General features: G+C 42.8%; 1 protein-coding gene across 4 annotated transcripts in view; it reads left to right on the top strand.

The window, feature by feature from the left end:
• The window catches only part of MKLN1 (muskelin 1), a 99,592-nt gene that overhangs the window by 36,471 nt on the left and 48,084 nt on the right, over positions 1-15,037 (top strand). For all 4 annotated transcript variants that reach the window (XM_075081675.1, XM_075081677.1, XM_075081676.1 and 1 more), the window contains 2 exons: positions 6,270-6,347; positions 7,588-7,653. In XM_075081675.1, coding sequence (XP_074937776.1) covers positions 6,270-6,347; positions 7,588-7,653 — 144 coding nt within the window. The remainder of the gene's footprint in view (positions 1-6,269; positions 6,348-7,587; positions 7,654-15,037) is intronic.

Genomic DNA, 15,037 nt, shown 5'->3' on the forward strand with positions numbered 1-15,037 from the left:
TGAGTGTTGCCTGCTCTCCTGAGACAGTGTGGTGGTGGTGGCTGCGATGGGAGCATGAACGGCTTCCTGCAATGCAGGGGCATTTTGCAACTGGCAGCTTCCTCTTGACTCTTGAGGGCAAGCGAGGGTTGCAGGATGAGAAAGCAGCAGGGAGCTGTGGCTGGCTGTACTGTCTTTGCAGTGTTTCTCAGAGAGACGAGTGCCTGGAGGGAGCTGATGAGCCCACCAGTATGAGGCAAGATCTGCTGACAGCCGCAGGGGTGCTGTGTGCTGATGGTGATGATTTTGCCAGTGCATTGGTCTGCTGCCTTGGTTGTGGCTCAGTCTCGCCGGTGCCTAGAGGCTGTCCTCGTTCCTCTTCAGTGCAGGCTGTAGTAGAAACTATTCCTTGAATGGAATTTCACCAGAGGTCTAGAATGTGCTGAATAAGTTCTCTCAAAAATGTATGTCTGTTTTCTTGGGCGCTAATGAAATGAATGTTTGTGGCCCCGTTTTTGAGCTGTTATATGTTGATTTCTTTTACTACTTAGCATTTACCATACTGCATTTATTCTATCCAGCAGTTTTCCCCTAGGACTCGAGCTGAGATGGTGCTTCTGTTTCCCCTTGTACTCTGAGAGTGGGGTTGCTCTCTGTACTGCTCAGCTTTTCCAGGTGTGGAAGTACTGGCAAAGGACTTGCCTGGTAGAAAACTGTAGGTCTTGTGTTGTACTGTTTGACAAACGGACGCTTGCTTCTTGTCAGATTTGATGTGAATAATCCTGCTTCCCTGGTTCTTGTAATCTTGTCCCCTTTTGGAGCCTGGGGAGCTCAGCATCACTCAAGCAAACTAGAGAAATAGGCTGTAGCTGGTTTTCTCAGTACTTTTTTGTTCCATCAAGTACAGAAGCAAGTATTTCTAGTAACAGACTATGGATAGCTTAGCAGGAGAGTCTTCAAATAGCATCATTAAGTTTTGCCACTGCTTCTGAGGGACAGAATAACACGCATGAGGATGCTTATATTGCTTCCTTTTAATCTCTTACCTGGCTAGCTGAAGTTAAATGTCAGTGTACGCATCTCCCATTGCTCCATTGCTCGTCCTTAATGATTTTCCTTGTCTTTGAATACATTAACCTTCCTTCCCCCATCCTTTTGCAATTCTTTATGCTGTCTTCAGCTTTTGTACCCATTTAAAGCTCTGTTGCCTCCCAGCACCCTTCGGAGAGAAGTGCTATCTATCTTGAGACACTGAGGCTGCATCCTGTATTTGCTTAAAGCTGACACAACTGCGGGTTTTCCCTAACTGGGTCAATCCTGCCCTTACCCAGGACAGTGTGTCTCCTGGCCCCTCGCTTGCTGGCACTGGTGCTTGTGCTGCCACGTGGCAAACCAGGTCAGGTTGCTGATGGGGCTACGATGGGTGAGGGGGTAGGACAAACCTCTTCTGAGAGCCCCAGAAAACCTGAACCTGCAGCTGGAATAGCTTGTTCGCAGTTGTACAAGATGATAGTCAAGTCACGGTGTTGAATGTAGCTGGTATTTAACAGCTGGATCCTTCTTGGTAGGATGGGAATAGTTGTTTTCAGCCTTCAGCAGGTTCTCCTGTAGTACTGCTACCATCTGCTCCCTGGGGTCCTCCACAGTTACCTGTCCTTACTCAGCTCTGCATCTCCCTCAAGCTCCTCTGTTTGAAAGAGGCTTGTTAGCACCCAGCATTTTACCATTTTACTTCCTTAGCAGCTTTGTTGTGAAGTCTCCAGAGCTCGCTGCTTAGTCTCTAAGGTGTGGGTGTTCTTACGACCGAACTCCGCTCTGATGTGTTGTTTTTCCAAATAAAAGCAGATTAACTTTAGTCCCGTGTATGCTCCGTGTAGAGTTAATTGAGATATACAGATCCTTAAATTATCCCTGAAATCATTCAGAGAGCGAACTGTTCTGTAACAGACTGGACGTGAATATGTGAACTTCTGACCTCTTGCTGATCTGAGAGTCCATTGCCTTAACGGAACAAACAGAAGTGCAGTGAGGTTGACAAAGATACTGCACACTCAGTTCAGCCTGAAATGTCTTCTGTGGCGGCTAATATTTGCAGTGGTAGGTATTTAAATAAGTGAAATGCGATGCATCTCCTGCAGGCTATTTCCATAGGCTTAGTCATGTAGAAAAAGAGTAGGTGGTCAAGAATTAGTGCTAGCAGAGCTAACTCTTGTTCTTTTGCATTGCTAATAATGAACGCTGTCTTCCACCTCACATCACCAGATGATTTCTTTTGAGAGCTCAGTGGCAGGCAGCCACACTTTTCCCGCAGATTCTTTTGACTTGTGCGTTACACTTAGAAAAAGGGCAAATGGAAACTCTGGCAGCTGCCTGACTTCCTCTCAAAAATAAAAGGTTCCCTAAATCTCAGCTGGTTCACAGACTTGGTTCAAATGCTTCACATTTGGATTCATTCCTATAGCTTTCAGATGGCCTATATTATTGAAGAAAAAAATCTGCTTAATATTCCTACAGAGAGTATGCGGAGTGCAAATTACTTAGTTGAACTGTTTGCAGCTACTGTAGACACAGAAAGCTGCTTGCAATGGATCAAAGATCTGCTAGTTTCCTATTAGTATTCTAGGGAGCGAGGTGTTCCTTCTGGCAGTTCTCGTGTCAGTATGTGATATGTGTTTATCTGTTGACAAGCTGGCCCCGTACGCCAAACAAGAAGTTGTAATGCACAGCCTGCGGGCTCAAATGTCTCCCAAAACTCAGGATGCACAGGAACAGTTGGATTCTCCTGGAAGCTCTAGACAGACACGTATACCTTAATTTTACCATCAAATATATTTGGATTCAGTTCTGAGAAAGTATGAACTCTGGCTTGCTGTTCTGTAGTGCTGTAATATACGGAGGGGAGAGGCTTGCTAGGGATCCAAAGCCCGTGGTAAGTAGATGGTAGGGTTTGTGTAGAAGCAGGATATCTTGTAGGAATTTGAAAAGCAAACCTTGTTTCATTTTTGTTAAGAAGACAGTGCAAGAGGATATTACAGCTTTGAGGCTGGAAAAAATTTGTGCGTTTCCTTGTTGCTCCCACGTCTTGAGGAAATCGTTGAGTAATGGCTGGATTTTTTTTTATCTGGTGTCGTCTTCGTTTTCTGCTTCAGCTTTTCGTCAGAAGGATTTTTGTGACTACAGAAACCTCAGTCTGTTTAGGAGTTTCAGGCATTTTTATTTGGTTCAAGAAAAACCTTAAACCAAACCCCACCAGCAAGAAAATATTCAGCTACTCTGAAGTTTTTTCAGCCATTGGCAGTGGACTGAATAGATTGTAGTAATCCTATCTAGAGATGTGTGTTGTCTAAAAAGAAACAACACAGCTTTTACTTGTTCCTCATTGGCTTCAGCAAGTTAAATATTTTTGTCCACAGTGTTTGTCCTAATCCTTTCTAGGTAACCCATAATCGCCTGACAAAATAAAGGCTTTGGTTATCATTTACTAAGCTTTAACCGCTGTGAACTTCATGTTGTTACATCCAAAATGCGTCATAACTTGCTGCGAAGGGCTTGAAAATAGTACAAAATAGAAGTACTGGTTTTGGCCGTAATTTTAGAGAGTAAACATGGACATTGAAACGAGAGGCCTCCGGAGCGAAGGAAGCCACTTCCTTTAAAAACTCGCACTTCACACTTTTTTCTGCAGGAGTCTTGAAATTTATTTTAAACTACTGATTCATTGGAAACAGCTGACAAACCTGAGCAGGCCTAGATCTGCTCTTCAGTACCTTGCGGAAGCTTTGGAGACCTTCTGGTCAGCAGTGCTATCCTGGCAAGGAGCATAAGGAGCGTGCTAGAACAGGTCTGGCATCGGATAGAGAATCCACCTAGAAATCCTCCTTTTCTTCCCTGGTGGTGTCAGACAGGTGGTGATTCAGCTTCCAAAACAAGCTGCTGCTGGTTTGCAGCACAAGTAGAATGAATGTGGAACTGCTCCCAGCAGAAAGAAACATTTCTGGGAAGCAAGCTGGAATATTTCCAAACCAATGTCCCATGGAAGACAAGAAGCATTATTAAAAGAGGCTGAAGGCACAGTAGGGGAGAAGTGCCATATCTTGACAAGTGCAGCCTGTGGGTGTTGAGCATGGAAGAGAGGTTAAATCACCCTTTCAGATCATATGTGGTGTAATTAATCTTCTTGAGCTATTTATGTCCAATTATCTATTGGCTGCCATAGGGATAAATATGGTTTTGCGTTCTGTCTTGAAGACCGAAAGCTCTAATGATATCCAAAAGGCTGGATTTCCGTCTAGGTTTGTGGCTAGAAAAATCTGCCTGAGTCAGTATGGGATTTCGTACAGCGCGTGCATTTGTTCAGTTGGAAGTTGGCTTTTCTGAATCAGAATTCACAAAATCTCAAGCTTAAAGCCTTTCGTGTCTTGTCCCAACTTCATAAATGCTGAAGAAGTGGGAGATAGGAAACCTACTCTTCAAACCAAAATAAACCACTTTTCTACATATGTTGAGCAAACTTTTGGCTTTCCTCAATTACCTAATGCTAGGAAAGAGCTGATGTTTTTGGCTCATAAGATAGGTGGGAGTAAAACCTGCCCCGATTTCACAGAATATTTAATTTGAAAAACTCACAGAGCTGAGTTTATGAAAGTTGAAAGCAATTTTGTATTTTAAGACCAAATTCAGCACCTTTCAGGAGCACTAGTGCCCTTATTTTCCTATTAGATGGTCTCTAGAGTATTCATCTTCTCCCAGGCAGTATGTGCTGGCTTGGGTTTTAATTAAAACCTGGATTTCAGTCACGACAAACCGCAGGATACCAGGAAGTACTTTAAAATATTCTCTGAACATTGTGCTGTGCTTAACAAAGATGTTTACCTTTTTGTAAATAAATAGGGATGTATGCAGTAAGGATTACTCTTTTTTTTTTTTTTTTGTGTCTATGTGCCTACCAAAGGATTTTCTATAAATAAATGGAGGCATTAATCATCTGTTAAATTCTTACCTCAAAGCCACAATTACTGGGGTCGGAGAATTAAAAAGTATTAGGTGAGACTTCGTAATTTCATTTTTCCTTTCTCTGCTGGGGAATGTAAAACTGATTCCTGAGCAAGTTTGCTGGGTACCACTCTACCGAAGAGCACAGCTGCTGGGTGCTACATGATGAGGGCCTTGAATGCATCCTGCACCGGCGTGGTGTTTGTGCAATGTACTGTTTCAATAGAAAACCGTGTAAATCTACCATTTGAGTCCTCAGTCTGCCAGTGGTCGTTATCACCGTATTAGTGATGTAAACTGGGTGTCGGAAGTGCCATTTTTTTCAGGTAACGCATAAATGCGGAACAAACGCTTGTCATGAAGAGCTCGTGTCTTGAGATGGTGGGTCAAGAGGCTGGCCGTTAGTGGTCCAATAGTTTGTTGTGCCTGCAGAAGGTAAGGGAGGTTTTTTAGAGGAAGCTTTTGAAGAACAATAGCAGCAAGTTCCCCAAAAGCTTGTTAAGCCCTTCCCAGACTGAAGAGAGGTCCCAGAGCGCGTGGGTGTTAACAGTCTCCTTTTCAAAAAGTTAATGTTTATGTGATAGACTGATAACGTGCAACCAGGATTAGGAACTGACCTCTCAGCGCTGAAGAGATGAAATGTGGTAGGTGTACAGAGAGAGAGAGGAAGGCACAAGGGGAGCTTGGGTAGGGTTTATGCTTCTTACAGAGTTTATGCTTCTTACAGAAATGCTGCAGTTGGCATATCTGACCAGTGACCTAATGCATCTTCTGTTTCTCCTCTTGCTTAACTCTCTAAAGAGAATGTAAACTATTATTTTGTTTTTTCATCCAGTGCTTGGTTGTTCCATATCATAGCATTTAAACAATCTGCTTTTCTTCTCTTTTCTTAGATGAAGCTCTAGAGATACTGCCTGACCTAGTTTTAACTTAACATGTACTAAAATGGTTGAATTTTACATGCACGGGCAACTTTCCTTTTGCTTAAATAACGGGGCGGGATTCTATTCTTAATTAAATACACCTTACTGGAGATTTACAGACAATTGGCATGACCTGGCAGGAAAACTGGGTAATTCTTGATTGATCTAGTAATGAGTATTCTTTTTATCTTAGTGCTTACACATTTAGTTCATTAACAAGTTTAACACAATAACTGACATATATAGAGAATTTACTCTAATGAAGGCTTTGGAGTAGCATATTGGATTGAGCTGGGCTGAAGTTACCTGTGTTAAAAGTGGTTTTGCTTTAATGGAAGCAGAAATGTTTTATACAGTAAAATTTTTGTTTTGCAGATGGCTTGTTCAATCAGTATATCAGTCAACAAGAATACAAACCTCGCTGGGGGCAGATCATCCCCAAAAGCACCAAAGGTAAGCACATTTCTTAAGATATAACTTATGTACTGCCAGCTCTATCCTGTTCCTTTGAGGATATTGAACAAGAAAACGATGCAAGAAAGCCTCCTCTAGGACAGTTATTCTAGGGAATGGTTTCGTCTATGAAAAATTTGCATTCAGCTGCAAAGTCAGTGAAACGTGCAGCCTGGTTTCTGGTTGAGTAAGGAACGTTACAGGAACATGAGCTGTAATGTCAAGGATAGCTATTCAGTTCAGAAACCAGTCTCAGAATAGAGGTTAAGCATGTGAGCCATTACCTGTATGACTGGATTTAACACACGGAGTCAACTGAAATGGAACAGCAAAGATTGGCAAATAAATACGTTATCTTAACCGAGGATTTTAAATTTGAAATGCATCTTTTGAAGCCTTGGTGTGTTAGAGTACACCTGAACTGCAGAATCTTCTTCAATTGCTTTCTGCTTGCTGCCTCGTAGCAGCAGCCTTGACTACAAAATACAAAAATCACCGTCATACAGCAAACGTAGGATTCAAGGTGACAATCACTAAAGGTGGAGCGCTGAACCCCAACTTCTTGGGAAGGGTTATCTATGAACACAAGCAGATTTCTCTTCCAGCAGAACACGGGTTATCTTTCTGATGTTGCTTCCCATAGATGACATCTGTTCTGAATGCTTAAGGAATCTAAAGTGGTTGGAAAGCTTCTTTAATTGGACAGCTGGAATTCCCTTATATGTGAGAATAAGCAATTGGTGCAAAGCGAACTCTGTTCTAACTATACCATTACCTCTGCTTCCATCTCCTGGGTACGTTGCCCTGTCGTTTGAGTATCTGTTCTCTACGCTCAGCCTTCAGGCAGCTCTCAGGTGAGGAGAGATGGAAGGGGATCAAAAGGTTGTCTGTGTCCTCACTGCTGGAGAGCTGCAAAGATAGCTCAGACCTCATTTGTGCAAACCTGCGTGCTTCAGGAACTCTCAGGCTCCTTTCCAAGGCTCTCAGAATTGCAGTAGAGTACTGTATTCACTTCAGCTATCTGTATTTTCAGTTACCAGATAATTCAATATAAAACTCTGTAGTTTCATAATGCACAGAAGAATACTACCTGGAAAAAGCGTTGAGCTAATGTTTAAAGAATGGTGAGTCACTAAGTTGCTCTGCCTCCATATAGTATTTAGGCCATATATGAGGTTGTATCTTTCTTTGGGTTAAAAATCTTGTAATGGAAAATTATCCCCTCCTCCTTTTTTTAAAGGTGATGGGGAAGACAGCCGACCAGGGATGAGAGGGGGCCATCAGATGGTTATAGATGTCCAGACAGGTGAGTAGTTGCTAAATTTTTAACTTAATTATTTAATCAGATATTTTTCAGATAAATATGCAGATGTCGTTTTCTTCAGAGACTGTCTTGTCTTCAGGTTTTGAAGAAAAAATTGCACTTTCTAATAGTTTGATTAAACACTCTGCTTCCTCTCTAGAGCTATACTCCAACTGCCTTTCCCACCCCCCTTCTTCCCTATCGGTTCTGTTATGCCTTAGTCATCGTCTTGTCTTAACTAAGAAACCAAGAACAACTGTTTTTAATTTTTTGTCCCTCCCACCCTCTTTGAGCAGGAGCTTAAACAAGAGACGTTAGGAATGATAATTTCCCTTATCTGCTACATACTATGCTCTTTGGAATAGTGCTCAAGCAATAAATCTGATGTGTTGAAACGTTCCTCATATTTTGGTTGGAGCAGCTTCTAATTCCCACAGTGTGCAAGAAACTCCTCTTAAATGTAATTTGTTAGATATTTTTTGCAAAATCTTTTCCTATAGCAGCTTAAAGAATGGTTCAGCCTCTGTTTCAAAGAGCCTGCAGAGAAAAGACGGGATGCGTGTGTATAAATAGTAACAGTTCTGGTGATTGTTGTTCTCCATAATTTTCTTTATCCTTGTCTTGCTTCTATTTAATCAGAATTCTGTGGTATGTTGTTCCTTACTGAAAAAAGGAATGCATCTGCCTGCATCTTTATTAGGTAAATGATTAGTATGAGTAAAAGGATTGTTCTTAGGAAAGGGGAAACAAGATCAGAGTGCGAGTAGCAGAGAGCGTAGGGTGGCATTGAGGAGTTGGCAGAAAAAATCACCGCGGCCGTATCTGTTGTGGTCATACGGACGGGGACTGAAGCATGTGACAGGATCGTACCTTCAAGAGTAATTTGCTAAGTCATAGTGAACAAGCAAAAATGCAGCAGTAGCTGCAGTCTTTGGCTTTTACTCGGAGCGTTGTTACTGCTCTAGAGGAAGCACTCGAGTTATTTTGTATGTGAAAGCAAACTTTTTTTTAGAGGTTTTGAGATTCATTAGAATAAAATCCTGCTAGAGGATTGCTGGTGTTTGCCTACAAAAGAAGCTGTGAACGCTCCCTAGTGGCCTCACTGAATAAGTAGGCAACGACTGTTTCACAAGCGCACGGAAGAAACATGAGGCTTGTCAACTTGGAAATGATAGTCCTTTAGGCCTCCTGAAAATAGTATATTCATGGTAATGGGAGTCTTTGTTTCTGTTCCTGTTGGTTTTCTTAAATCCTAGCAAGCTTATGACCCCTCCCTTTGACTTAAGTTTTCACTCTGCTTTAACAAGGCAGTAAAATGCATTGATATCTTTTTTTTTTTTACTCATGCAAAAGTGACTGGGGAGCACCTATGGAGGTAGGGTCCCAATGGAGGAGAGCTGGATCTCCCTGTGTCGTGCTAGTCCTTCCTCGCTGCAGCACCAGCCAGTGGTGGTGGGATACCTTCAGATGGTTTCGGTGTGGGATATTTGGGAAGTTGCCCCTAGTTTTGCTTCCAGGCCCACTGAGGCTTGTGAAAGGCTAAATGTTCTTGAGATTATCAGTTTTATCATTTAATTTGGCCCACGAATGAGCCAGGGGAGGTTCTTGGTGCTGTTATCCTTAAAACCAGCTGTTGCTGATTGCTTGAGTTTTCCTTTTGAGTATAGGTAGAGACGAATGAGACTGTGGGAATTTAGCCAGTTATGGAAGGATGTGTTTTGCAGACTGGAGCTGTAAAGCTCCTTGGCTAACCTTGAGCAAATCTAGCGTTAATGGAAAAAGGAGCAGTGGCGTACTCTTTCCTTCAGAGACATCCTCCCTTCCTTACCCGCACACGTGTTGTTTTTTCAGAAGCCTTTGGCAACTGAAGGAAAATAAACTCACTTTGCGCTCAGTGTTAGAGGGGTGAGGTCCTTTTCAAAAATGAATATTTTCTTCAATTTTAATTTTTTAGAAATGAAGTAAAATACCAAAGTCATGCATACAAGGAGGTTCTGAAGTTCGTATCGCATGGAAAAGGTGTTAGAAGCAAATTTTAATCTCTGTCCAGACCTACTGTACCTGTAACTGAACTGTAAATGGTTCTGCTTTTTGGTTAACCTCAAGGAAATATTAACCAGTTGTTACTGACTATGAAAATACAAGTTTATTTTTAATAAGCTTTGTGATGGTACTGAGTCTGCTGGATGCCCATGTGTTAGTGTTAGAGGATGCAGGTTGGTAAGTACTTGAGCTAGGTATTGAGTTACTAATAGTGGGCTGCATCACTGAGGCTGTTTATGGTCTAAGTTTCAGGTAGAATATAGTTTAACATGGTCTAAACTGCCTTTTAACGTGTTTGATCTTCCAATTAGGGTAGGCTGAAAGCATCTGAAAGAGCAGTTCTGGCACATCTGCTGGCAACCAGTAACTTGTGCTGTAGCTCATTTCCATCTGATGTTCACTCCCTTAATACTCGCCGCAACCGTCTTATCCTAAGTGCAGTGTTCTTTGTGCTTTGAAAAATTCCTAAAGCAGTTTGAAATGAAAGTGTCGGCGTTTTGGGTACAGAACTGAGAAGGCAGCCTGATGTCTTCCTACAAAAAAAAAAAAAAGGGGGGGGGGGAGGAGTTACTTATTTTCACAATGTCTTCCATGCTTTTAATCATACTGACGCTCAGGCTGGAATGACTCTGGGTGGCAGAATTAGGAAGTTGGTTTTGGTACGCATATACAGAAACACTTACTAAGAGGCATTCCTGGTTATAGTTGGAAACCACTGTTGCGTACTTTAAAGCTTTAGACTGTAAATGAAGACAGAAGGCTTATGTTATTTCTGCTTTTTCCTGCGAGGTGCTTGTCTCGGGTTGTGCTCCGTATGGGAGCTGGAGAGTTTTCTGCTCTTTTCTACAAGGAAGGGGAAGCGTTTGGGTAGTCGCAACCCAGGCGCATTGATAAAAACAAGTATCCCCAAAACACCAAGATTGAAAACAACCCCAAAACTACACAAGAACATACTGTGTTAAGTGCGCTGAATGTCGGTTGTGAAAAGGTATGCTGCTATTTATGTAGGCCCTGGTGAAATCCTCAAGCAGTAAAACACAGGCTCGCATATAGTACTGTGTTCCCAGATGCATTTAGCCCTAATGCAGTTTTGGATGAGGTTGTAGGCACCTGGCACTGGTACCTTGATCAACGTAACTTTGATTATGCCCTCTCAGGCCTTGTTATAATTCAGATATGGCATGCGTTTTGAATACTGTTGCTTATTCTGGAAGACAGTGAGAATGACTAAGCGGATTGCCAAATTCAAGGTTTAAGGAGTTACGCCTGTACTTTAGAGGAATGATGTACTGTGTTTTGGAGATTTGGGTTATAATTCCATAGTTAAGGTGGAATTGATCTTCTCTGCTTTTATAGGACAGACACAATTTTATGTGAACAACAGTGTAGTCCATAAAGCCGTACAATTTATTTTGGTGGCAGAATTATAGACTACATAGAAATCATTCTATTAAAAAGAATCTGGTGACATATCCTGTTTGTTTAAACGTTCATCTTTTATTTCACTTAAAGTCTTCTGAAGTTTTCTGACGAGCCCATTTTAGAAATGATAGTTAAGCAACCAGGATGATTTTTTTGTTGGCATTTCTCTTTGGCGAGTGAAACATTTTTTGAAGGAAAATATTAGTCAAATCGTCTTTATTGATGTGTTACCTCTGTTTACCCACTGAAGTGAAACTACTCCGTAATTTTCATTGTACATTATCTTGCTTTTCCTTTAATAGGAAGGAATTCTGCTTACTTCATTCTGGTAGACAGGTGAGACAGATCTGTAGGTTGGGAACAGTGGGAGATTGTTTAACATCTTTGACATGGACGGTGGGATCGAGCGCACCCTCAGCCAGTTTGCCAGCGACACCGAGCTGTGTGGTGTGGTCGACACGCAGGAGGCAAGGGATGCCATCTAGAGGGGCCTGGACAGGCTTGAGAGGTGGGCCCGTGTGAACCTTGTGAAGTTCAACAAGGCCAAGTACGAGGTCCTGCGCATGGGTTGGGGCAATCCCAAATACAAATACAGGCTGGGCAGAGGATGGATTGAGAGCAGCCCTGAGGAGAAGGACTTGGGGATTTTGCGTGTTGAGAAGCTCAACATGACCCAGCAATGTCTGCTCGCAGCTCAGAAAGCCAACTGTATCCTGGGCTGCATCCCCAGCAGCATGGCCAGAAGGGCGAGGGTATATGTGGGCAACACAGTGGAAACTGACACTGGTTCAAAAGCAGCAGGGGAAGATGAAAAAGATGAAGTGAGAGCAGCAGACATGAAAAAGGATGCTGTTTTGCCTGAGGAAAACATTGCTATCCGTAACATACTTGAAGATAGGACTTGTGTACAAGATGAAGAGATCTCTAAAATAAAACACAGATGGCTTCTAAGCTCTGAAACACAAACAGCTGCTGAATCCTGGAGGTTACTCAACTTCACAGTGCTTTCACTTTTGAGAGCAAGACAGTATGCCTACTCAGGCCAGCCCTAGCCTGAAAAAACTTACATCCAGCTACCATCTACACTGAACTGTGATTCAGAAACTACGTGGTGTGATACTTCAACAAAATGTAAGGTCTGGCGTTATAGTTGTGCTCTAAGTGCTCCTTACAAAGTGGACAATGCTGCTTGCAGGTAACTAAACGTATGGTTACTATGTAGGGAAGTGGTGTCCTTTCGTGGAAGGCTTTTGAGATATCTTACACCTAGATTTTGTACTTCTGAGGCGAGTCTGTCTTAGTTCTAGGGGCACTGATTCTCAGATACACCCTCAGCAAGTTTGGGCTGGTAGCAGATTGGGAGGACAGTGGCTGATGAACTAGAGAACAGGGCTGTGAGGCAAAGGGACCCTGATGGGCTGCAGGGAGAGCGTTGTGAGGTTCAGCGGAGACAAATGCAGAGTCCTGAAACCAGGGATGTAACCGCTGTGTGCAATAGCCTAGGCTGGGGACTGGCTGTGCGGAAGGAAGATTTGCAAGGTGGTAGACAGCTGAATATGCATCAGCAGTGTGTCCTTGTGGTGATGAAGGCCAACCCCATGCTCGGCCCTATTAGCAAAGTACGGCCAGCAGGTTAAGGGGAGTGGTGGTATCCCAGTTTGGTACTTACGGGGCTGCATCGGCAGTACTGCGCCCAGCTTGGGCGCCCTGCTACAATAACGATGGTGACAGTCTGGAAGTGAGCCCAGTGAAGGGCCACCAAGGTGGTCAGGGGCTGGAGCATGTGATGTATGAGGAGATGCTTAGGGAGCTAGTTTTGCTCAGCCTGCAGAAGAAAAGGCTCGCAGGAGGATCTTAGAGGTATCTTCAACTAGCTGGTGGGAGAGCATGGAGAAGAAAGAGCCAGACTTACTTTGGGGGGGTGCAGAGGGATAGGGTGAAGGGCAATGGACACATTGCAGCAAGGGAAATTCCAGGTAAATATTATGAGGGAAAAAATTGTAATGAAGGTGATCAGTCATTGGAGCAGGGGTCCAGACAGTCTGAAATATCCATGTTTGGAGATACTCAAAGTGTAACTGAATACTTGCCTGTGCAAACCTTCCCTGTGCAGAAGGTCGCCCTGCTGTGAGGGCTTTGGGAGATGACTGATGCACCGGATGACTTGCAGGGGTGTTTCAGGTCCATAATTCTTTCATATTCCTGGGAGAACCATTCCGGCAGAGACATGGAAATACCATTTGACCAAAGCATTTAGTTAAATATGTCACCACGATTGGAATGTATTCACTGTGCCTATTAGAAGGTAAAACCAGGGATGCTCAGGCGTACCAGGCATCTTCTATCAGCCTGGCTTTAGCAATTTGCCACATAACGTCCTGACCGGATGAGGAAGATGTTCTGTACCAGAATCCCACCATGGATTTCACCACACAGAGAAGATGGAGTTAACAGAAGTTAGAAAAGCTGACTTGGAGAACATACGTGAACCCAGACTGAAACTTCCCCAGGGTTGTTGGGTTTTAACAGTGATTGGAGAGGGCTGCTTTAAATACTTTTCTGAAAAACAGAACTTAAGGAGAGGTTGACAGGAAATATGTTCATTTTTGGGAACGAACATTCTCTAATAATTTGAGGAGTGCTCTGGCACCTTCTAGTCTTCCAGAGAGTAAGGGAAGAAAAGAATTCAGACATTATAGAAACATTTTTGACTGAGCAAGCAGTTTAGAAATATTCACAGAACATATTTAATTCAAAGTGTTGAATTTGTATTCAGAAATAAATGTAGAGGAGATAAGGTTAGGGTGCTGGAGGAGGAATTTGACTTCATAAATGTAGCTGTTAAAAGCTTTGGGTAAATACAGTCGCTTTCATGTTTTTTCTTGTTGCCTTGCAGGTAGGTTTGAAAATTCTTCGGCTCTGTCCCTAAAGCGGAGTAGAGGCTGGCTTTAATAAAGCAGTGTCAATATTGCTGCATTATATATTGCTTGGATAAAAAGGAAGAATCCTTCCCTCTGCCAGAGCAAGATGCTCCGCTTGCATCTTGCGTTCCCCAGTGCTACTAAAGTAGAAACAGTTATATTGATGTGAGGCTGCTGTGCTCCCCTCAAGCTTCCTCACCCCTGCTGCCTGGAAGTTTGTGGTCTCTTCCCTGTGTCTGCCCTCTTCTTTGAGTATTTGCTGATAACGTTTTTTAGGTGGCAATGCCTGGGAGTGCTGGGCATGCGTCCTGGGTCTGTCCTGGTTGGATCTCTGCATGCAGGGTGGGAAAATAACCCTCCCCATAAAATCTGAGTCGGCAAATAGAGGTGTGATGCTGGTTGGGGAACAGAATGAAGTTTGGCTTTTTTAAAAATAAAACCAAAGAACAACTATTTTTTCCTTATACCATAGGAGAACAATCGCGAACTTCAGAAGAACTATTATTTACTTGGCATTACCAGCAACAGATGTGTTTATGCGTTAAGAAATGTTCCTTTAAAAATACAGAAACTTCCTATAAAAATATGTATATGGTTCTGTAATAAGTCACAAGACTAAAAATGACAGTAATTCTGAGTCTAATCGTGATGGATTCTGTCTTTCATCCGAGCTACAGTTTCATGTCAAGATGAAAGCTCAGTCTGGCACACAGTTCATGTACACCCATGTTATCACTGTTGCTCTCGGACTCTGGGGATGCTCACGGTTCGCACTAGCTGTATGATCGTATCCCTCTTTCAGTGCTTACATGCCACTTAATTCTGCCCGCTCAATTTAGGTAACTTTCAAAACCTGAGTTTTCATCGGATTCATTCAGGTTTGCTATTAAATTTCATCGGAAACAACAAAGCCTTTACAGGCAGGCCTGACGTTTTGGCAAGGCCCCAATAGGATACTTAGCTGGTGCCAAATCTTTTATTTTTCTCGGCTATCAATGAAG

The sequence above is a fragment of the Phalacrocorax aristotelis genome, chromosome 1, assembly GCF_949628215.1.
Source record: "Phalacrocorax aristotelis chromosome 1, bGulAri2.1, whole genome shotgun sequence".
Classification (NCBI taxonomy): domain Eukaryota; kingdom Metazoa; phylum Chordata; class Aves; order Suliformes; family Phalacrocoracidae; genus Phalacrocorax; species Phalacrocorax aristotelis.